The 19,287-nt window shown below is 41.2% G+C and overlaps 1 protein-coding gene across 2 annotated transcripts in view; it reads left to right on the forward strand.

The window, feature by feature from the left end:
* The window catches only part of LOC134352914 (interferon-inducible GTPase 5-like), a 34,740-nt gene extending 17,871 nt beyond the window's left edge, over window positions 1-16,869 (forward strand). Inside the window, exons 3-7 of one of the 2 annotated variants that reach the window (XM_063060523.1) lie at window positions 1,589-2,265; window positions 3,525-3,690; window positions 7,363-8,039; window positions 9,346-9,511; window positions 14,670-16,869. In XM_063060523.1, coding sequence (XP_062916593.1) covers window positions 1,589-2,265; window positions 3,525-3,690; window positions 7,363-8,039; window positions 9,346-9,511; window positions 14,670-15,867 — 2,884 coding nt within the window. In that variant the 3' untranslated portion in view covers window positions 15,868-16,869. The remainder of the gene's footprint in view (window positions 1-1,588; window positions 2,266-3,524; window positions 3,691-7,362; window positions 8,040-9,345; window positions 9,512-14,669) is intronic. The other variant, XM_063060524.1, reaches the window with a different exon arrangement.
* The last annotated feature ends 2,418 nt before the right edge of the window (window positions 16,870-19,287 follow it).

Consider the following 19,287-nt stretch of genomic DNA (forward strand, 5'->3'; position numbering starts at 1 on the left):
TTCTAACTTTCTGAATAAGCCTACCGTGTGGAACCTTGTCAAATGCCTTACTAAAATCCATATAGATCACATCCACTGCACTACCCTCATCTATATGCCTGGTCACCTCCTCAAAGAACTCTATCAGGCTTGTTAGACACGATCTGCCCTTCACAAAGCCATGCTGACTGTCCCTGATCAGACCATGATTCTCTAAATGCCTATAAATCCTATCTCTAAGAATCTTTTCCAACAGCTTTCCCACCACATACGTAAGGCTTACTGGTCTATAATTACCCGGACTATCCCTACTACCTTTTTTGAACAAGGGAACAACATTCGCCTCCCTCCAATCCTCCGGTACCATTTCCGTGGACAACGAGGACACAAAGATCCTAGCCAGAGGCTCAGCAATCTCTTCTCTCACCTCATGGAGCAGCCTGGGCAATATTCCGTCAGGCCCCGGGGACTTATCTGTCCTAATGTATTTTAACAACTCCAACACCTCCTCTCCCTTAATATCAGCATGCTCCAGAACATCAACTTCACTCATATTGTCCTCACCATCATCAAGTTCCCTCTCATTGGTGAATACCGAAGAGAAGTATTCATTGAGGACCTCGCTCACTTCCACAGCCTCCAGGCACATCTTCCCACCTTTATCTCTAATCGGTCCTACCTTCAATCCTGTCATCCTTTTTTTCTTCACATAATTGAAGAATGCCTTGGGGTTTTTCTTTACCCTACTCGCCAATGCCTTCTTATGCCCCCTTCTTGCTCTTCTCAGCCCCTTCTTAAGCTCCTTTCTTGCTTCCCTATATTCCTCAATATCCCCCTTGAACTTCCCACCCCTTACCTTAAAGCCATGTCCTCTTGTATTGAGCTGTGGTGCCCTGTGGAAGAGGCACTGGCTATCCACTCTATCTATTCCTCTTATTATCTTGTACACCTCTATCATGTCTCCCCTCATCCTCCTTCTCTCCAAAGAATAAAGCCCTAGCTCCCTTAATCTCTGATCATAATGCATATTCTCTAAACCAGGCAGCATCCTGCTAATTCTCCTCTGTACACCTTTCCAATGCTTCCACATCCTTCCTATAGTGAGGCGACCAGAGATGCTACTCTACGGACAAAGAGGTTGATATCTAGTGCTCCATTAGTGAAATCAATGGGGTTTAAGCAAAGTCAAAGCATATTTACCATTCAGAGGGTTGTGCAAGTGTGGAATAAGCTGCCAACACAAGTGGTGCTTGTGATCTCGGGATTTTAACGTTTAAGAGAATTTTCAATCGGTACAGCAATAATAGGAGTATGGAGGGCTGTGGTCCCGGTGCAGGTTGATGGGAGTAGACAGTTTAGCTGGGGTGGGTATGGACTACAAGGGCCAAAAGGCCTACTTCTGTGCTGTACTTTCCTATGACTACTTATCCTTATGCATATTTTAATAACAAATTATAGATAGCTGTTGGATAGCAAATTGTAATAGCAAAGAGAACTGAGACCATTGAAAGTAAGGACTAACATGAGAACGTTCTGTGAATGCTATGCTGTGAGATATAAATGGAAGTTGTTTCAATTGAAAATTTTAATGGAACGTATTTTCTTTCAGTCAACAGGTGGCAGAGACTGAGACCTCCTCATACTTCACACAGGAAGAACTGAACAAACTAAAGTCTGATTTTGAAGCAGGTGGGGTGGAAAAAGTTAAACCACTGATAGAAAAGAAGGTAACTGATCTGGATAACACAGAGCTTAACATCGCAGTGACGGGAGAGTCAGGTACAGGAAAATCCACCTTCATCAATGCCATGAGAGGACTTCGGAGCATTGATCCGGGAGCAGCTAAAGTTGGGACCACAGAAACAACAATGGAGCCAACCGGGTACTCACATCCCACTCTGCCCAATGTTCGTTATTGGGACCTGCCAGGGATCGGAACTACACAATTTCCAGCAGCTAAATATCTCACAGAAATGAAATTCAAAAGATTTGATTTCTTTATCATAATCTCCGCTCTTCGATTCAAAGAAATTGATGTAAAACTTGCCAAAGAGATTAAACGGCTAGGGAAACAATTCTATTTTGTCCGTTCTAAGATTGATGCTGATCTTTATTCCATGAGGAAAGATAAGGTGTTTATTGATGAAGAAGAAGAGCTGGAAAAGATTCGGAGTGACACTGTCAGGAGGTTGGCAGAGGCAGGGTTTCCAGATCCAACTGTGTTCCTGATATCCAGTTTCGAGCCGAAAAATTTTGATTTCATTCGGTTAAATGAAAGACTCAAAGGTGATCTAAATAATGTAAAGAAAAGGAACTTTGTCCTGGCCCTTCCAAATTTAATGTAGAGATAGTTCAGAGGAAATATGAGATTCTGAAAAAACATATCTGGATATTTGCAACACTCTCTGGGGGATTGGGAGCGGTCCCAGCTCCCGGTGTCCCTCTCGCTTGTGATATCCGGAAATGCTTGGGTCTGGATCAGGGGAGCAGTGCTAATTTTTTAGGTGCCGGAGCTGACAAAATGCTTGCCATTTCCTATATCCTCTCTATATATATGTTAGACCTAATGTGTGTACCTGCTCATTTCATGTACTGGGCAACTTCCTTGTCCCATTCGTGTTATGAGCAGGTACACAAATTGGGTGTGACATATATATATGAATAGGGCTTCTTATAATGTCAAGCAATAAACCAAGATGAAAGCAATATATGAATTCCAGAGCTCCACAGAAATATAGTGATAGTTAAGACATTGACAAGTTTATAGCCTATCACTACATTTCAGTGCCTAACTGGTGCAATACATCATATAATACAATTTAACAACATGACAAAGTACTCACTAATTAGCCAATGCCGATTCTGCCGTGATCTTTAAGTTCTTGAGGCTGTAGTGCTTTACATAGCTAGCCAGCCATCCCTTACTAGCCAGAAACTCCCTCGGCTGGCTCTTCTCAACCCCCTCACAGCAGTGCTCATAGAGGCTAAGTGCCTTTTCAAGCATAATTTTGCCATCAACATCATGCTGCTGTGACATGTCCTCAAGCCACACACTTAGTATTTGCAAGCACGAACCAGAGAAACCATTTTTGCCATTGTAGGGGTAGCACTAACACTTCCATGAATTTCAGCTTCTTTCTGCTTTATCGTGTGAATGCTCGATTCGTTCTTACCGACCTTACGGCCCACTTTGGCAAGCGACATGCCACTTTTCAAAAGATCTAAGATTTTTATTTTTTTGGCGAACAATTCTCAAACAACGAGTGCTGGAGAGAGTCTGAGGATCTGTGAAATGGTGGGAGGCTACAACAGGGCATGCTGGGACAACAGGTTGAGCGAGGAGGAATTTCACAAATACCTGAATAAAAAGCAGTTACAGCTCCAGGATTTCACCAAAAACGATCAAATATCCTCATGTTATTAGTAGTATTTTTCCCACCAGCCACCATCCTGTCTCCCCAACCCCCACATCCGTAAAATTCCCTCTATTTAATATGCAACCGTTGTTAAATTCCCCGATTGTTTATTTTGACTTTTTTTTACAGAGTTGCCGGAGCAGCGCGCCGGTGATCTCCAGCAGCGCTGCACTCCTGGTCTGGATGATGCTTCTCTTCGAGGACTGGTCAACAGAGCAAGAAAACCTGTGGAAGAGCTAAAGGCAGCAGTAAAAGCTCCACTACTGGGGGAAATAACCACATATGCAATTATGAGGTTAGGCTGTTGCTACTGTTTCAGCCCTGGAATTCACTCTCGACTTTGTCCCTGTTATTGGCTCCATTTTCGGAGCAGGCTCATCATTTCTCATGACGTACAAGATACTGAGTGCTGCACTGAAGGATCTTACAGAGAATGCAGAGAGAGTGGTGAAAGTTACCTTTGAAACTGATTAACTGGTCTGTAGATGTATCGACCCAGTGAATTTGTATCACACCATGCTTAATAATTGGATGACATCACACCAAGCACAAAATCATGCTGTAATTCTACTCAATAATGTTCACCTCTACTGCATGGGTTCCTGGAAATATTTCTCATTCAATACCTGGGGGTGGTGGGGGCGGGGGAAGGAGTTCCAATCTGCAGCTTTGTGGAAAATCAGTACAAAATCAACAGAGTGCTGCTCCATGAACTAAACGTTAAAATTAAACTATATCTGCCTTCAGAGTGTACATAAAGGATGTACCCAATAAATGTTGGCCTATGGAAGCTGGGTGGGCTGTGAGGCAATAATCAGAAGCACCTTACATTATTCAGCCAATTACTTATTTAAAAAAAAGAACTGCACAGGCCAGATGATAGCTGATAACTGAGTGCAGTGTATAGATGCCTGTATCAATCGAGATGTTGTAGATCATTGTTTGAAATATCATGTGCCACCTTCAAGCTCAGGTTTGAAAATCAAATTGTCCAAATTAGGCATAGGTGTGCATGTGAATAAGTGATTCTTGACAGCCCCATGATGACGAGACCCATTGCCCTGTTGATGTGTCTGTGTAGACAGATTTGGTGCACTAGATTTGACACCTGAGCAATGTTACGTCTTGACGTGTTGATACCTGCATTGAAAGACCTGAGGTCTTCTGTACTATATTATGTAAGTTGCCTGGTCTTATGGCCTTTATGTTGCATCTCAAGTATTGCGTCTTCCATTTGTTAGTATTCAGTGGCATTGTAATGTAGTGGTTAGCATAACGTCTTACAGTACCAGTGAACTGGGTTCAATTCCTGCCCCTGCCTGTAAGGACTTTGTACATTCTCCCTGTGGCCACGTGAGTTTTCACCAACAGTCTAAAGACATGCCAGTTGGTAGGATAATTGGTCACTGTAAATTGTCCCATGATTAGGCCAGGGTTAAATTGGGAGATTGCTGGGCAGTGTGGCTCAAAGTGCTGGAAGGTCTTTTTCTGTCCTGTATCTCAATAAATCAATAATCTAGAGTGAATTGAAATCTTTGGATCTAGGTTCTGTGGTGACACAGTCCTGGATAATGAACAGCATGCTTGTGAATATTTCAGCCATGTCTTTAGCACTCACAATGGTTGAGGATGGACATGTTCTGTGAAACTGTTTATATACCCCCCCACCCCACACAACTGTTTAGCTGTGTAGCATCATTCAGAACTGCATGTGCTGATATTAGATTATTGACTGTGGTAGATTGTATCAATAATTGAAGAATGCTGGGTCTGAAATGTGCTGTTCCCATTCCATTGATGCACCACGCTGCAGAGAGAACACATCATCTGCATAGGAACCTCTGACAACCACTCCTCTTCTGCACCCTATCAAACAATTACTAGCACCCCTCACAATATAGGGCTTCATTTGCTCCAATCACCCTTCACCAACTTCACTTGCAATATCAGTTCAGGGAGGCAAAGAGTTAGACAATCTTGTTGGGCTGACAGGAAATGACATGGTGAAGTAACATTGATGAACAGAAATAAAATGGTAGAAATATGTGAAGATGCTGCTCTGTGGACAAACAGGTTGAAATCTAGTGCTCCATTAGTTACATCAATGGGGTTAAAGCAAAGTCAAAACATATTAACTGATCCTGCAAGTGTGAAATGACCTGACAGCAGAAGTGGTGCTTGAGATCTCGGGATTTTAACGTTTAAGAGAAGTTTCGATGGGTACAGCAATAATAGGAGTATGGAGGGCTATGGTCCCATAGAAACCATAGAAAAACTACAGCACAGAAACAGGCCTTTTGGCCCTTCTTGGCTGTGCTGAACCATTTTCTGCCTAGTCCCACTGACCTGCACACGGACCATATCCCTCCATACACCTCCCATCCATGTATCTGTCCAATTTATTCTTAAATGTTAAAAAAGAACCCACATTACCACTTCGTCTGGCAGCTCATTCCATACTCCCACCACTCTCTGTGTGAAGAAGCCCCCCCTAATGTTCCCTTTAAACTTTTTCCCCCTCACCCCTAACCCATGTCCTCTGGTTTTTTTCTCCCCTTGCCTCAGTGGAAAAAGCCTGCTTGCATTCACTCTGTCTATACCCATCATAATTTTATATACCTCTATCAAATCTCCCCTCATTCTTCTATGCTCCAGGGAATAAAGTCCTAACCTATTCAATCTTTCTCTGTAACTGAGTTTCTCAAGTCCCGGCAACATCCTTGTAAACCTTCTCTGCACTCTTTCAACCTTATTTATATCCTTCCTGTAATTTAGTGACCAAAACTGAACACGATACTCCAGATTCGGCCTCACCAATGCATTATACACCCTCATCTTAACATTCCAGCTCTTATACTCAACACTTTGATTAATAAAGGCCAATGTACCAAAAGCTCTCTTTACCACCCTATCTACCTGTGATGCCACTTTTAGGGAATTTTGTATCTGTATTCCCAGATCCCTCTGTTCTACTGCACTCCTCAGTGCCTTACCATTAACCCTGTATGTTCTACCTTGGTTTGTCCTTCCAACGTGCAATACCTCACACTTATCTGTATTAAACTCCATTTGCCATTTTTCAGCACATTTTTCCAGCTGGTCCAAGTCCCTCTGCAGGCTCTGAAAACCTTCCTCACTGTCTACTACACCTCCAATCTTTGTATCATCAGCAAATTTGCTGATCCAATTTACCACCTTATCATCCAGATCATTGATATAGATGACAAATAACAATGGACCCAGCACTGATCCGTGTGGCACACCACTAGTCACAGGCCTCCACTCGGAGAAGCAATTCTCTACTACCACTTTTTGGCTTCTTCCATTGAGCCAATGTCTAATCCAATTTACCACCTCTCCATATATACCTAGCCACTGAATTTTCCTAACTAACCTCCCATGCGGGACCTTGTCAAAGGCCTTACTGAAGTACATGTAGACAGTATCCACTGCCTTCCCTTCATCCACTTTCCTGGTAACATCCTCGAAAAACTCCAAGAGATGGGTCAAACATGACCTACCACACACAAAGCCATGTTGACTCTCCCTAATAAGTCCCTATCTATCCAAATGCTTGTAGATTCTGTCTCTTAGTACTCCCTCCAATAACTTACCTACTACCGATGTTAAACTTACCGGCCTATAATTTCCCCGATTACTTTTCGATCCTTTTTTAAACAAGTGCAGTGTAGTGCAGTTCGATGGGAGTAGGCAGTTTAACTGGTTTGGGTATGGACTAGAAGGGCTGAAGGGCCTGTTTCTGTGCTGTACTTTCCTATGACTACTTATCATGCATATTATAATAATAAATTATAGATAGCTGTTGGATAGCAAATTGTAATAGCAAAGAGCACTTAGACCATTGAAAGTAAGGACTAACATGAGAACGTTCTGTGAATGCTATGCTGTGAGATATAAATGGATGTTGTTTCAGTTGAGAATTTTAATGGAACATATTTTCTTTCAGTGAACAGGTGGCAGAGACTGAGACCCCCTCATCCTTCACACAGGAAGAACTGAGCAAACAAAAGTCTGACTTTGAAACAGGTGGGGTGGAAGAAGTTAAACCACTGATAGAGAAGAAAGTAACTGATCTGGACAAGACAGAGCTTAACATTGCAGTGACGGGAGAATCAGGTGCAGGAAAATCCTCCTTCATCAATGCCATGAGAGGACTTCGGAGCGATGATCCGGGAGCAGCTAAAGTTGGGACCACAGAAACAACAATGGAGCTAACCGGATACTCACATCCAACTCTGCCCAATGTTTGCTATTGGGACCTGCCAGGGATGGGAACTACACTATTTCCAGCAGCTACATATCTCACAAAAATGAATTTCGAAAGATTTGATTTCTTTATCATAATCTCCGCTGTTCGATTCAGAGAAAATGATGTAAAACTTGCCAAAGAGATTAAACGGCTGGGGAAGCAATTCCATTTTGTCCGCTCTAAGATTGATGCTGATCTTTATTCCATGAGGAAAGATAAGGTGTTTATTGATGAAGAAGAAGAACTGGAAAAGATTCGGAGTGACACTGTCAGGAGGTTGGCAGAGGCAGGGTTTCCAGATCCAACTGTGTTCCTGATATCCAGTTTCGAGCCGAAAAATTTTGATTTCATTCGGTTAAATGAAAGACTCAAAGGTGATCTAAATAATGTAAAGAAAAGGAACTTTGTCCTGGCCCTTCCAAATTTAATGTAGAGATAGTTCAGAGGAAATATGAGATTCTGAAGAAACATATCTGGATGTTTGCAACACTCTCAGGGGGATTGGGAGAGGTCCCAGTTCCTGGTGTCTCTCTAGCTTGTCATATCCAGAAATGCTTGGGTCTGGATCAGGGGAGCAGTGCTAAGTTTTTAGGTGCTGGAGCTGACAAAATGCTTGCCATTCCCTATATGCTCTCTATATATACGTTAGACCCAATTTGGGTACCTGATCATTTCATGTACTGGGCAACTTCCTTGCCCCATTCCTGTAATGAGCAAATGAGCAGGTACAGAAATTGGGTGTAACATATATATATATATGAATAGGGCTTCTTATAATGTCAAGCACTAAACCAAGATGAAAGCAATATATGAATCTCAAAGCTCCACAGAAATATAGTGATAGTTAAGACATTAACAAGTTTAGAGCCTATCATTACATTTCAGTGCCTAACTGGTACAATAAAACATATAATACTTAATTTAATAATATGACAAAGTATTGCATGTTTGCACTCACTAATTAGCCGATGCTGATTCTCCGGTGATCTTTAAGTTCTTGAGGCTGTAGCACTTTACATGACTAGCCAGCCATACCTTACTAGCCTTAAACTCCTTCCTCTCGCTCTCCTCAAACCCCTCACAGTAGTGCTCATAGAGGCTAAGTTCATTTTTACGGATAATTTTGCCATCAACAGGGATATGCTTGTGACATGTGCTCTCGCCACACACTTAATGCTTTCTCAGTCTTTACAGGCACTTCATCATGAACCAGGGAGACCATTTTTGCCGTTGTAGGGGTAGCACTAACACTTCCATGAATTTCAGCTTCTTTCTGCTTTATCGTGTGAATGCTCGATTCGTTCTTACCGACCTTACGGCCCACTTTGGCAAGCGACATGCCACTTTCCAAAAGATCTAAGATTTTTATTTTTTTGGCGAACAATTCTCAAACAACGAGTGCTGGAGAGAGTCTGAGGATCTGTGAAATGGTGGGAGGCTACAACAGGGCATGCTGGGACAACAGGTTGAGCGAGGAGGAATTTCACAAATACCTGAATAAAAAGCAGTTACAGCTCCAGGATTTCACCAAAAACGATCAAATATCCTCATGTTATTAGTAGTATTTTTCCCACCAGCCACCATCCCGTCTCCCCAACCCCCACATCCGTAAAATTCCCTCTATTTAATATGCAACCGTTGTTAAATTCCCCGATTGTTTATTTTGACTTTTTTTTACAGAGTTGCCGGAGCGGCGCGCCGGTGATCTCCAGCAGCGCTGCACTCCTGGTCTGGATGATGCTTATCTTCGAGGACTGGTCAACAGAGCAAGAAAACCTGTGGAAGAGCTAAAGGCAGCAGTAAAAGCTCCACTACTGGGGGAAATAACCACAGATGCAATTATGAGGTTAGGCTGTTGCTACTGTTTCAGCCCTGGAATTCACTCTCGACTTTGTCCCTGTTATTGGCTCCATTTTCGGAGCAGGCTCATCATTTCTCATGACGTACAAGATACTGAGTGCTGCACTGAAGGATGTTACGGAGAATGCAGAGAGAGTGATGAAAGTTACCTTTGAAACTGATTAACTGGTCTGTAGATGTATCGACCCAGTGAATTTGTATCACACCATGCTTAATAATTGGATGACATCACACCAAGCACAAAATCATGCTGTAATTCTACTCAATAATGTTCACCTCTACTGCATGGGTTCCTGGAAATATTTCTGATTCAATACCTGGGGGTGTTGGGGGCAGGGGAAGGAGTTCCAATCTGCAGCTTTGTGGAAAACCAGTACAAAATCAACAGAGTGCTGCTCCATGAACTAAACGTTAAAATTAAACTATATCTGCCTTCAGAGTGTACATAAAGGATGTACCCAATAAATGTTGGCCTACAGAAGGCACAGCTGGGTGGGCTGTGAGGCAATAATCAGAAGCACCTTACATTATTTAGCCAATTACTTATTTAAAAAAAGAACTGCACAGGCCAGATGATAGCTGATAACTGAATGCAGTGTATAGATGCCTGTATCAATCGAGATGTTGTAGATCATTGTTTGAAATATCATGTGCCACCCCAACCAACTGTACTAACCTCTGATCTTAACTATCGGGAAGGATTTCACAGCCTGTGTTCAGTGCTTATGAACCAGTTCAGTTTCACTTGCCTTCAAGAGAACCTCCAAATAATTAAAACAAATATCATTAAAAAACTTGGCACAGGGCTTATGTCAAGATCCAGGATCAATGAAGGGCTTGCAGCTGAGTTGAAACTTGATGTTTCAATCCCTATGATAAGTCGGCACTCTCAATGTTGGCAGTGGGCTTGGAGTGATGACAAGGAGGGTAGGTATGTCTTTGGGGTCATCAGGTGGGCACCCTCCTTCTTTGACGTTTCATTGATAAGCCCACGACATCTCCAGAGGGCTCAACTCTGCTACCTGGCGTCCCAGATACAGTCCTCTCAGTTCCCTACCCTCCTGTCTTCATCTTGTAGCCCAGTTGTTGTCTTTCCTTTTAATCCAAATCCACTTACTGCTTTCTTCTGCTGCATTTGACAAGGACTTGATTGCCCTCACCCCCATCTTCCTCAATAGACTGGTCATAGATGTAGCCACAAATCGCCTGCATCCCACTTCTACAGGGAAAATCTTGGTCTTCCAGCCGTTCTGGGCAGCCTCAGTTGCCAGTTCAGAGTAACGGTCTTTTTCCTCTCATAAGCTTCTTCAACACCATCTTCCCATGGTACTGTTAATTCCACAACATAAGCCATCTTGGCTGTTGTGGACCATAGGACCATGTCTGGCTGCAGTGTTGTAGCCGCAATGTCTGGGGGAAACACAAGCTTTTTTTCCAAGTCCTCGTCCATTTTCCAATCCCGAGCAACCTGCAGAACGCTTACCTCTTTTGATGTTAAATGGTGCTCTGGAGGTTGGCCTGCTGGTACAAATCGTATGATATGAACATTTCTTGCTGATGTTTGTGGCAGAGCATTTGTTGTGATTCGCCTCTGTTCCAAGATTGCTCCCAGCTGTCTGAGAACTTGGTTATGCCGCCAAGTGTACCGTCCCTGGGTGAGGCTCGAGGTGCATCCTGTTAAAGTGTGCCTTAGTGATCCAGGTGCTTGACAAAGGGAGCAAGCGGGGTCTTCTCCCCACCACTGGTTCAGGTTCTGGGGTGTGGGTAGGAGGTCATAAGTGGCTCTGATGATAAAATTTAGCTGAGATCCCTCCATCTCCCAGATATCATGCCAGTTGAGTTTCCTCTTTTCCAGGCTCTCCCAATTAGTCCATTGGCCCTGCTTGGATATTGAGATGGTCCTGGCGTGTCAATCTGCCTCTTCCTGTCTTCTTACCTCCTCCACCACGAGCCATCTCTTCTGCACTGATGTTGCTTTGTGCCGTTGAGAAGCCTTTGGGACAAGCCCGAGCCCGGCCAACCACATCCCTGAAGTGAAGAGCAGACTTAGCACTCTGAACAGCTTCAGATGGGGTCCACTTCCTTCCCGTTGCCACACAGGGGAGGGGGGGGGCGCTGTTCGAATAACAGTATCTTCAGATTCAGTGAGGGTCATGACCAACCTTGCTCTGGTGCATTTGAATTCTTCCACAAGACTTACAATTGGTAATTCTAATTTGCCGTTCCCGTACAGTTCAACAGGACTTAAGCATCATGGAAATCCAAGCCACTGTTTCACATGTGTGCTGATCACTCTTTAAAGCTTTTCCACCTTGTTGATGGGGATTTCATATACTGTTAAAGGCCACGTGAGTCTTGGAAGTATGCCGAACTGGAGGCACCACAGCTTGAGTTTTCCTGGCTGCCTGGTCTTGTTGATGCAAGCTATGTACATGATGGTATCCTTTTTGAGTTGTTCAAACTGCTCAGTTTAAAGTTCGGCTTAGCATCATACCATCAGCCCAAGCTCTCCAATGGCATTTCTGAAACAGGACAGGTGTTCCGTCAATATGAAAACTTTGATCCATGACTTCACCTTTGACAATGGAGATGCTTCTGCACTTGCTGGGCTTGATCTTCATCCTCGCCCATGTGATGTTTTGATGAAGCTTTTCCAGAAGTCTCTTGGTGCAGGGGACAGTTGTCGTCAATATCGTTATATCGTCCATATAGGCTTCTATCGGTGGTAACCTTTGACCAAACTGTAGCCGTTTTCCTCCTCCAACCTATTTTGCGGCTCTGATAATGAGCTCCATTGACATAGTGAAGGCCAATGGGGAGATGCTGCACCCCGCCATGATGCCTACTTCCAGTGGTTGCCAAGGTGTAGTGAAGTCTGATGTTGTGAGACAAACTTGCATACCTTGGAAGTAGTGTTTTATCAGATTTCTTATTGTTGCAGGGACCTGAATGAATTCAAAAGCAGTCCACTGATGATACTGATAAATGAACCTTTGAACTTGTAACAATCTGGTGGGAGCAAAGGATGCTGGGAATGGTGATGCTGGAGAGCCGCAAGAGGAGTGTGAGGCAGTTGGCTGAGAGGGAATGCCAGGGGCGGGTCTGATTGTTTACATATGTGTATAAGATCTTTGCACAATAATGTAAAAAATACCTGTTCTTATCTGCTACAATTTCGTTTCCTTTATCAAAGTCTCACATGTTAGAATACTCTACAGACCCACTCACTCAATAGCCAATCCAAAGTGGCTTCCGAGACCTTGGTCTCCACCTCTTCTCATCAGAGCCTCTTGAGCCAAAGCCTCAGTTCAGTAATCTAACTTTGCCAGTCTGCCTGAAACTCACAAGCAAGGAGATTTGCACTTTTTAGTGGTTTCACCCTCTGCACAATCTCACTCTTGCTATTACAAACTCCAGTTTATATGGACTACATCACTAACTGTTGGTATGCATTTTCCTTAGCGCCTACTGAAAGAGTGTGGCTCTTTTTTGCCACACTCAGTGAAGCTTTATCCTGGGATCAAAGACAGTTTTCATTATGTATGGGAAGAAGCTCTCATGTCCACAATTGAGCAAAGATTTGAAGATCAAATTGTCCAAATTAGGCATAGGTGTGCATGTGAATAAGTGATTCTTGAAAGCCCCATGATGACGAGACCCATTGCCCTGTTGATGTGTCTGTGTAGACAGATTTGGTGTACTAGATTTGACACCTGAGCAATGTTACGTCTTGACGTGTAGATACCTGCATTGAAAGACGTGAGGTCTTCTGTACTATATTCTGGAGGTTACCTGGTCCTATTGCCTTTATGTTGAATCTTAAGTATTGCGTCTTCCATTTGTTAGTGTCGAGTGGCATGGTACTGAGGTGGTTAGCATAACGTCTTACAGTAACAGTGAACTGGATTCGATTCCCTCCTCTGCCTGTAAAGAGTTTGTACATTCTCCCTGTGACCACGTGAGTTTACACCAACAGTCTAAAGACATACCAGTTGGTAGGATAATTGGTCACTGTAAATTGTCCCATGATTAGGCCAGGGTTAAATTGGGAGATTGCTGGGCAGCGTGGCTCAAAGTGCTGGAAGGACTTTTCTGTCCTGTATCTCAATAAATCAATAATGTAGAGTGAATTGAAGTCTTTGGATCTAGGTTCTGTGGTGACACAGACCTGGATAATGAACAGCACGCTTGTGAATATTTCAGCCATGTCTTTAGCACTCACAATGGTTGAGGATGGACATGTTCTGAGAAACTGTTTATATCCCCCCGCCCACAACTGTTTAGCTGTGTAGCATCATTCAGAATTGCATGTGCTGATATTAGATTATTGACTGTGGTAGATCGAATCAATAATTGAAGAACGCCAAGCCTGAAATGTGCTGTTCCCATTCCATTGATGCACCACACTGCAGAGAGAACACATCATCTGCATAGAAACCTCTGACAACCACTCCTCTTCTGCACCCTATCAAACAATTACTAGCACCCCTCACAATATAGGGCTTCATTTGCTCCAATCACCCTGCACCAACTTCACTTGCAATATCAGTTCAGGGAGGCAAAGATTTAGACAACCTTGTTGGGCTGACAGGAAATGACATGGTGAAGTAACATTGATGAACAGAAATAAAATGGTAGAAGTATGTGAAGATGCTGCTCTGCGGACAAACATGTTGAGATCTGGTGTTCCATTATTGAAATCAATGGTGTTTAAGCAAAGTCTAAGCATATTAACTGGTCAGAGGATTGTGAAAGTGTGGAATAAGCTGCCAACACAAGTGGTGCTTGTGATCTCGGGATTTTAAGGTTTAAGAGGAGTTTCAAAAGGTACAGCAGTAATAGGAGTATGGCGGGCTATGGTCCCAGTGCAGGTCGATGGGAGTAGGCAGTTTAACTGGTTTGGGTATGGACGAGAAGGGGCGAAAGGCCTATTTCTGTGCTGTATTTTCCTATGACTACTTATCCTTATGCATATTTGAATAACAAATTATAGATAGCTGTTGGATAGCAAATTGTAATAGCAAAGAGCACTGAGACCATTGAAAGTAAGGACTGACATGAGGATGTTCTGTGAATGTCATGCGATGAAATAGAAATGGAAGTTGTTTCAGCTGAGTACTTTAATGCAACATATTTTCTTTCAGTGAACAGGTGGCAGAGACTGAGACCCCCTCATTCTTCACACAGGAAGAATTGAACAAACTGAAGTCTGATTTTGAAACAGGTGGGGTGGAAAAAGTTAAATCACTGATAGAGAAGAAAGTAACTGAACTGGACAAAACAGAGCTTAACATCGCCGTGACAGGAGAAACAGGTACAGGAAAATCTACCTTCATCAATGCCATGAGAGGACTTCGGAGCACTGATCTGGGAGCAGCTGAAGTTGGGAACACAGAAACAACAAAGGAGCCAACCGGGTACTCACATCCCACTCTGCCCAATGTTCGCTATTGGGACCTGCCAGGTATTGGATCTACACAATTTCCAGCAGCTAAATATCTCACAGAAATGAAATTCAAAAGATTTGATTTCTTTATCATAATCTCCTCTGTTCGATTCAAAGAAAATGATGTAAAACTTGCCCAGGAGATTAAACGGCTAGGGAAACAATTCTGTTTTGTCCGCTCTAAGATTGATGCTGATCTTTATTCTATGAGGAAAAAGAAGTTTACTAATGAAGGACAAGAGCTGGAAAAGATGCGGAGTGACACTGTCAGGAGGTTGGCAGAGGCAGGGATTCCAGATCCATCTGTGTTCCTGATATCCAGTTTAGAGCCAGATCGTTTTGATTTCATGCGGTTAAATGAAGGACTGGAAGGTGATCTAAATAATGTAAAGAAAAGGATCTTTATCCTTGCCCTTCCAAATCTAAGTGTGGAAATAGTTCAGAGGAAATACGAGATTCTGAAAAAACATATCTGGATGTTTGCAACACTCTCTGGGGTACTGGGAGCGGTCCCAGTTCCCGGCTTCTCTCTCGCTTGTGATACCGGAATTTTGATTGGAGCCATTGTCCACTTCCGGAAGTGCCTGGGGCTGGATGATGCTTCTCTTCAAAGACTGGCCAACAGAGCAGGAAAACCTGTGGAAGAGCTGAAGGCGACAGTAAAAGGTCCACTACTGGGGGAAATAACCGCAGGTGCAATTATGAGGTTAGGTTGGGGTGCTGTTGCTGTTACCGTTTCAGCCCTGGAATTTACTCTCGACTTTGTCCCTGTCATTGGCTCCATTTTTGGAGCAGGCTCATCATTTCTCATGACTTATAAGATACTGAGTGTTGCACTGAAGGATCTTACAGAGAATGCAAAGAAGGTAGTGAAAGTTGCCTTTGAAACTGATTAGCTGGTCTGGAAAGGTATCGACCCAGTGAATTTATATCACACCATGCTTAATAATTTGATGACATCACATCAAGCAAAAAATCCTGCTTTAATTCTACTTAACAATGTTCACTTCTACTGCATGGGTTCCTGGAAATACTTCTGATTCAATACCTGGTGGTGGTGGGGGCGGGGGAAGGATTTCCAATCTGCAGTTTTGTGGAAAACCAGTGCAAGATTAACAGAGTGCTGCTCCATGAATTAAATGTTAAAATTAAACTATATCTGCCTTCAGAGGTGTACATAAAGGATGTACCCGATAAATGTTCTTTTTCAATATTTTTATTAATTTCTACATAAAGAATACAGAGTACAAGTATATATTATGTCAAAAAAAGATAAAATAATACCGATAAATATTAGAATCACACTTGCAACCCCATTACTCTATATTCATGTAAATTTAATTAAATCATAATATTGAAATATGATAATTTTATTATTATATGGAAAAGAAATCTAAACTCACTAGCAAGATCGAAGCTGCTTGGTAAAGAAAGAAGGAAAAGAAATCCTTATCATATAGTGAAATATGTTACTAACCAACATATGTTCTTTAACAACAAATTAAAGATTTTGAAAATAGTTCAAAAATGGTTCCCACCTTGTGTGAAATTGTTGGCTAGGTTCAGAAATTGAACAACGGATCTTTTCTAAATTTATACATGATATAACATCACATAACCATTGAGCGTGAGTAGGCGGATGACTACCTTCCATTTAAGCAAGAGCGTCCTCCTAGCTATAAGAGAAATAAGAGCCAAAATGTGCAAATCAGATGTCTCCAGAATAATATCTTTTTTCTCCAACAACACTGAATAAAGCAGTCAAAGGGTTAGGCTTAAAATTAATTTGAAAAGTACAGAGAAAGTTTGAAATACTTCGTTCCAGTATTTCCCGAGACTCGGACAAGTCCAAAACATATGAATTAATGAAGCTTCTCCATTATTACATCTATCACAAAAGGGAGATATATCCAAATAAAAATGTGATAGCTTATCCTTGGTCATGTGTGCCCTATGGACCACTTTAAATTGTAAGAGGGAATGGCGGGCACATAATGATGAAGTGTTAGCCAATTTAAAAATCTTATTCCAAGTTTCCTCAGAAATTGAAGTCTGTAAATCTTGTTCCCAAAGATTTTTAATTTTGTCTAAAGGAGCATTTCTCATTTCTAGCAACATACCATAAATATTAGATATTGAACCATTGTGAAAAGGTTTCAAATTAAAAATTACATCTGATAAGTTCTTATCAGGACTTTTAGGAAATGTATATAATTAAGATCGCAGAAAGTCTCTAATTTGTAGATATCGAAAGAAGTGGGTTTTTGGTAAGCTTTACTTAGCTGACAATTTCTCAAACGAAAAGAGACCTCCTCCACAAACAAATCCTGAAAATATTTAATACCCAATCTATCCCATTCTTTAAAAACTAGATCGGTCATAGAGAGTTTAAAAAGTAATTAGAAAAACTGGGACTAGAAAGAGAAAATCTCAATAAACCAAAATATTTTCTAAATTGTACCCAAATCCTCAAAGTATGTTTAACTACCAAATTGTCAGTTAGTTTACTTAAAGATAAAGGAAGTGAGGATCCAAGAAAAGAAATGATGGAAAATTTATCAACAGAATTAGCTTCTAAAGAAACCCATACCGGACAGGCCTCGCGGTTAATATAATATGACCAAAACGTAAGGTTTCATATATTGCCTGGCCAGTAATAAAACCTAAATTTGGGTAAAGCCTAACCTCCATTCTTTTTACCCTTTTGAAGATTAACTTTAATCAAAAGTCTTTATTTTTCCATATATAAGATAGAATAGAATCAAGAGAATCAAAAAAAAAAGATTTAGGAATGAAAACGCGTAAGGCCTGGAAAAGGTATATAAATTTAGGTAAGATATTCATTTTAATAGAATTAATTCGGTCAACCAACGATAACAAAAGGGGCGACAAGTTTGATAGTGCCCTTTTAATATAATTCAGTAGGATAAGAAAATTTTCTTTAAGTAGGTGTTTATAATTCTTAGTAATTGTTACACCGAAATAGATAAATTGATTTCGTACAATTTTAAAAGGAGGGTTAGTATTAATTGATACCAAATTATTCAGAGGAAAAAGTTCGGACTTATGTAAATTCAGTTTATAGCCTGAGAACTGACTAAAACAGGAGTGCAAAGAAAGCACACAAGGTAATGAAATCTCAACATTAGAAATAAAAAGCAATGGATCATCAGCATAAAGTGAAACTTTATGGATAGTACCTCTTCTTTCGATACTAGTAATATCATTAGATTCTCGAAAAGCAATGACTAAGGGTTTTAAAGCCAGATCAAAGAGCAAAGTGCTCAGGGAACAACCTTGTCTAGTTCCACGTTGAAGTTTAAATGGTTTGGAATTCTGAAAATTAGTAAGAACCTGAGCAGAGGGAAATAGATAAAGTAATTTAATCCATTGAATGAAATTGGGCCCAAAATAAAATTTTTCTAAGGTTCTAAATAAATAATTCCATTCAACCCGATCGAAAGCCTCAGTGTCTAAAGATATCACACATTCCGTTATCAGGAGAATAAGTAACATTTAATAAACAATGAATATTAAAGTGGGAATATCAATTTTTTATAAATCCAGTCTGATCATCAGAAATGAGAGACGGTAAAATATTTTCAATCCTACAAGCCAGAACTTTGGATAGAATTTTAGTATCAACATTAAGTCAGGAGATTGGTCTATATGGAGAACATTCAATTGGGTTCTTATTCTTCTTAAGAACAAGCAAAATAGAAGCCTCAATAAAAGATTGTGGCAACCTACCCAACTTAAAGGAATCTGAAAAGACTGAACATAAATGAGGTATAAGCAGTGAGGAAAAAGCCTTATAGAATTCTCCAGAAAATCCATCAGGACCCGAAGTGCAATGAATGTACAGCCTCGGCAACTTCCTCATAAGGAATAAGGTTGATCCAACTGTTTTTGGTTATGAACAGAAAGTGTAGGAATGTTTAATTGGTCTAAAAAAATATTCATAGCAGTAATATCTTTATGAGGGTCGGAACTATGAAGTTTAGAATAAATTTCTCTAAAGGTATCATTAATTTCTAAATGGTCAGTTGTCCTACCACCATTAGCTTTACAAACTTCTTTAATTTGGCATTTAGCTATAAAGGTTTTTAATTGATTAGCCAACAATTTACCCATTTTATCTCCATGAATATAAAACTGGCTTTTATCTTTTAAAAGCTGAGTTTCAATTGGATAAGTTAAAAGAAGATCATATTTAGTTTTAATTTCAACATGTCTTTTATATAAAGCCGGATCTGGAGCCAAGGCATATTTTTGGTCTAATTGTTTCAACTGGTTACCTAATTCAATTCTCTCTT

The sequence above is a fragment of the Mobula hypostoma genome, chromosome 10, assembly GCF_963921235.1.
Source record: "Mobula hypostoma chromosome 10, sMobHyp1.1, whole genome shotgun sequence".
Classification (NCBI taxonomy): Eukaryota; Metazoa; Chordata; class Chondrichthyes; order Myliobatiformes; family Myliobatidae; genus Mobula; species Mobula hypostoma.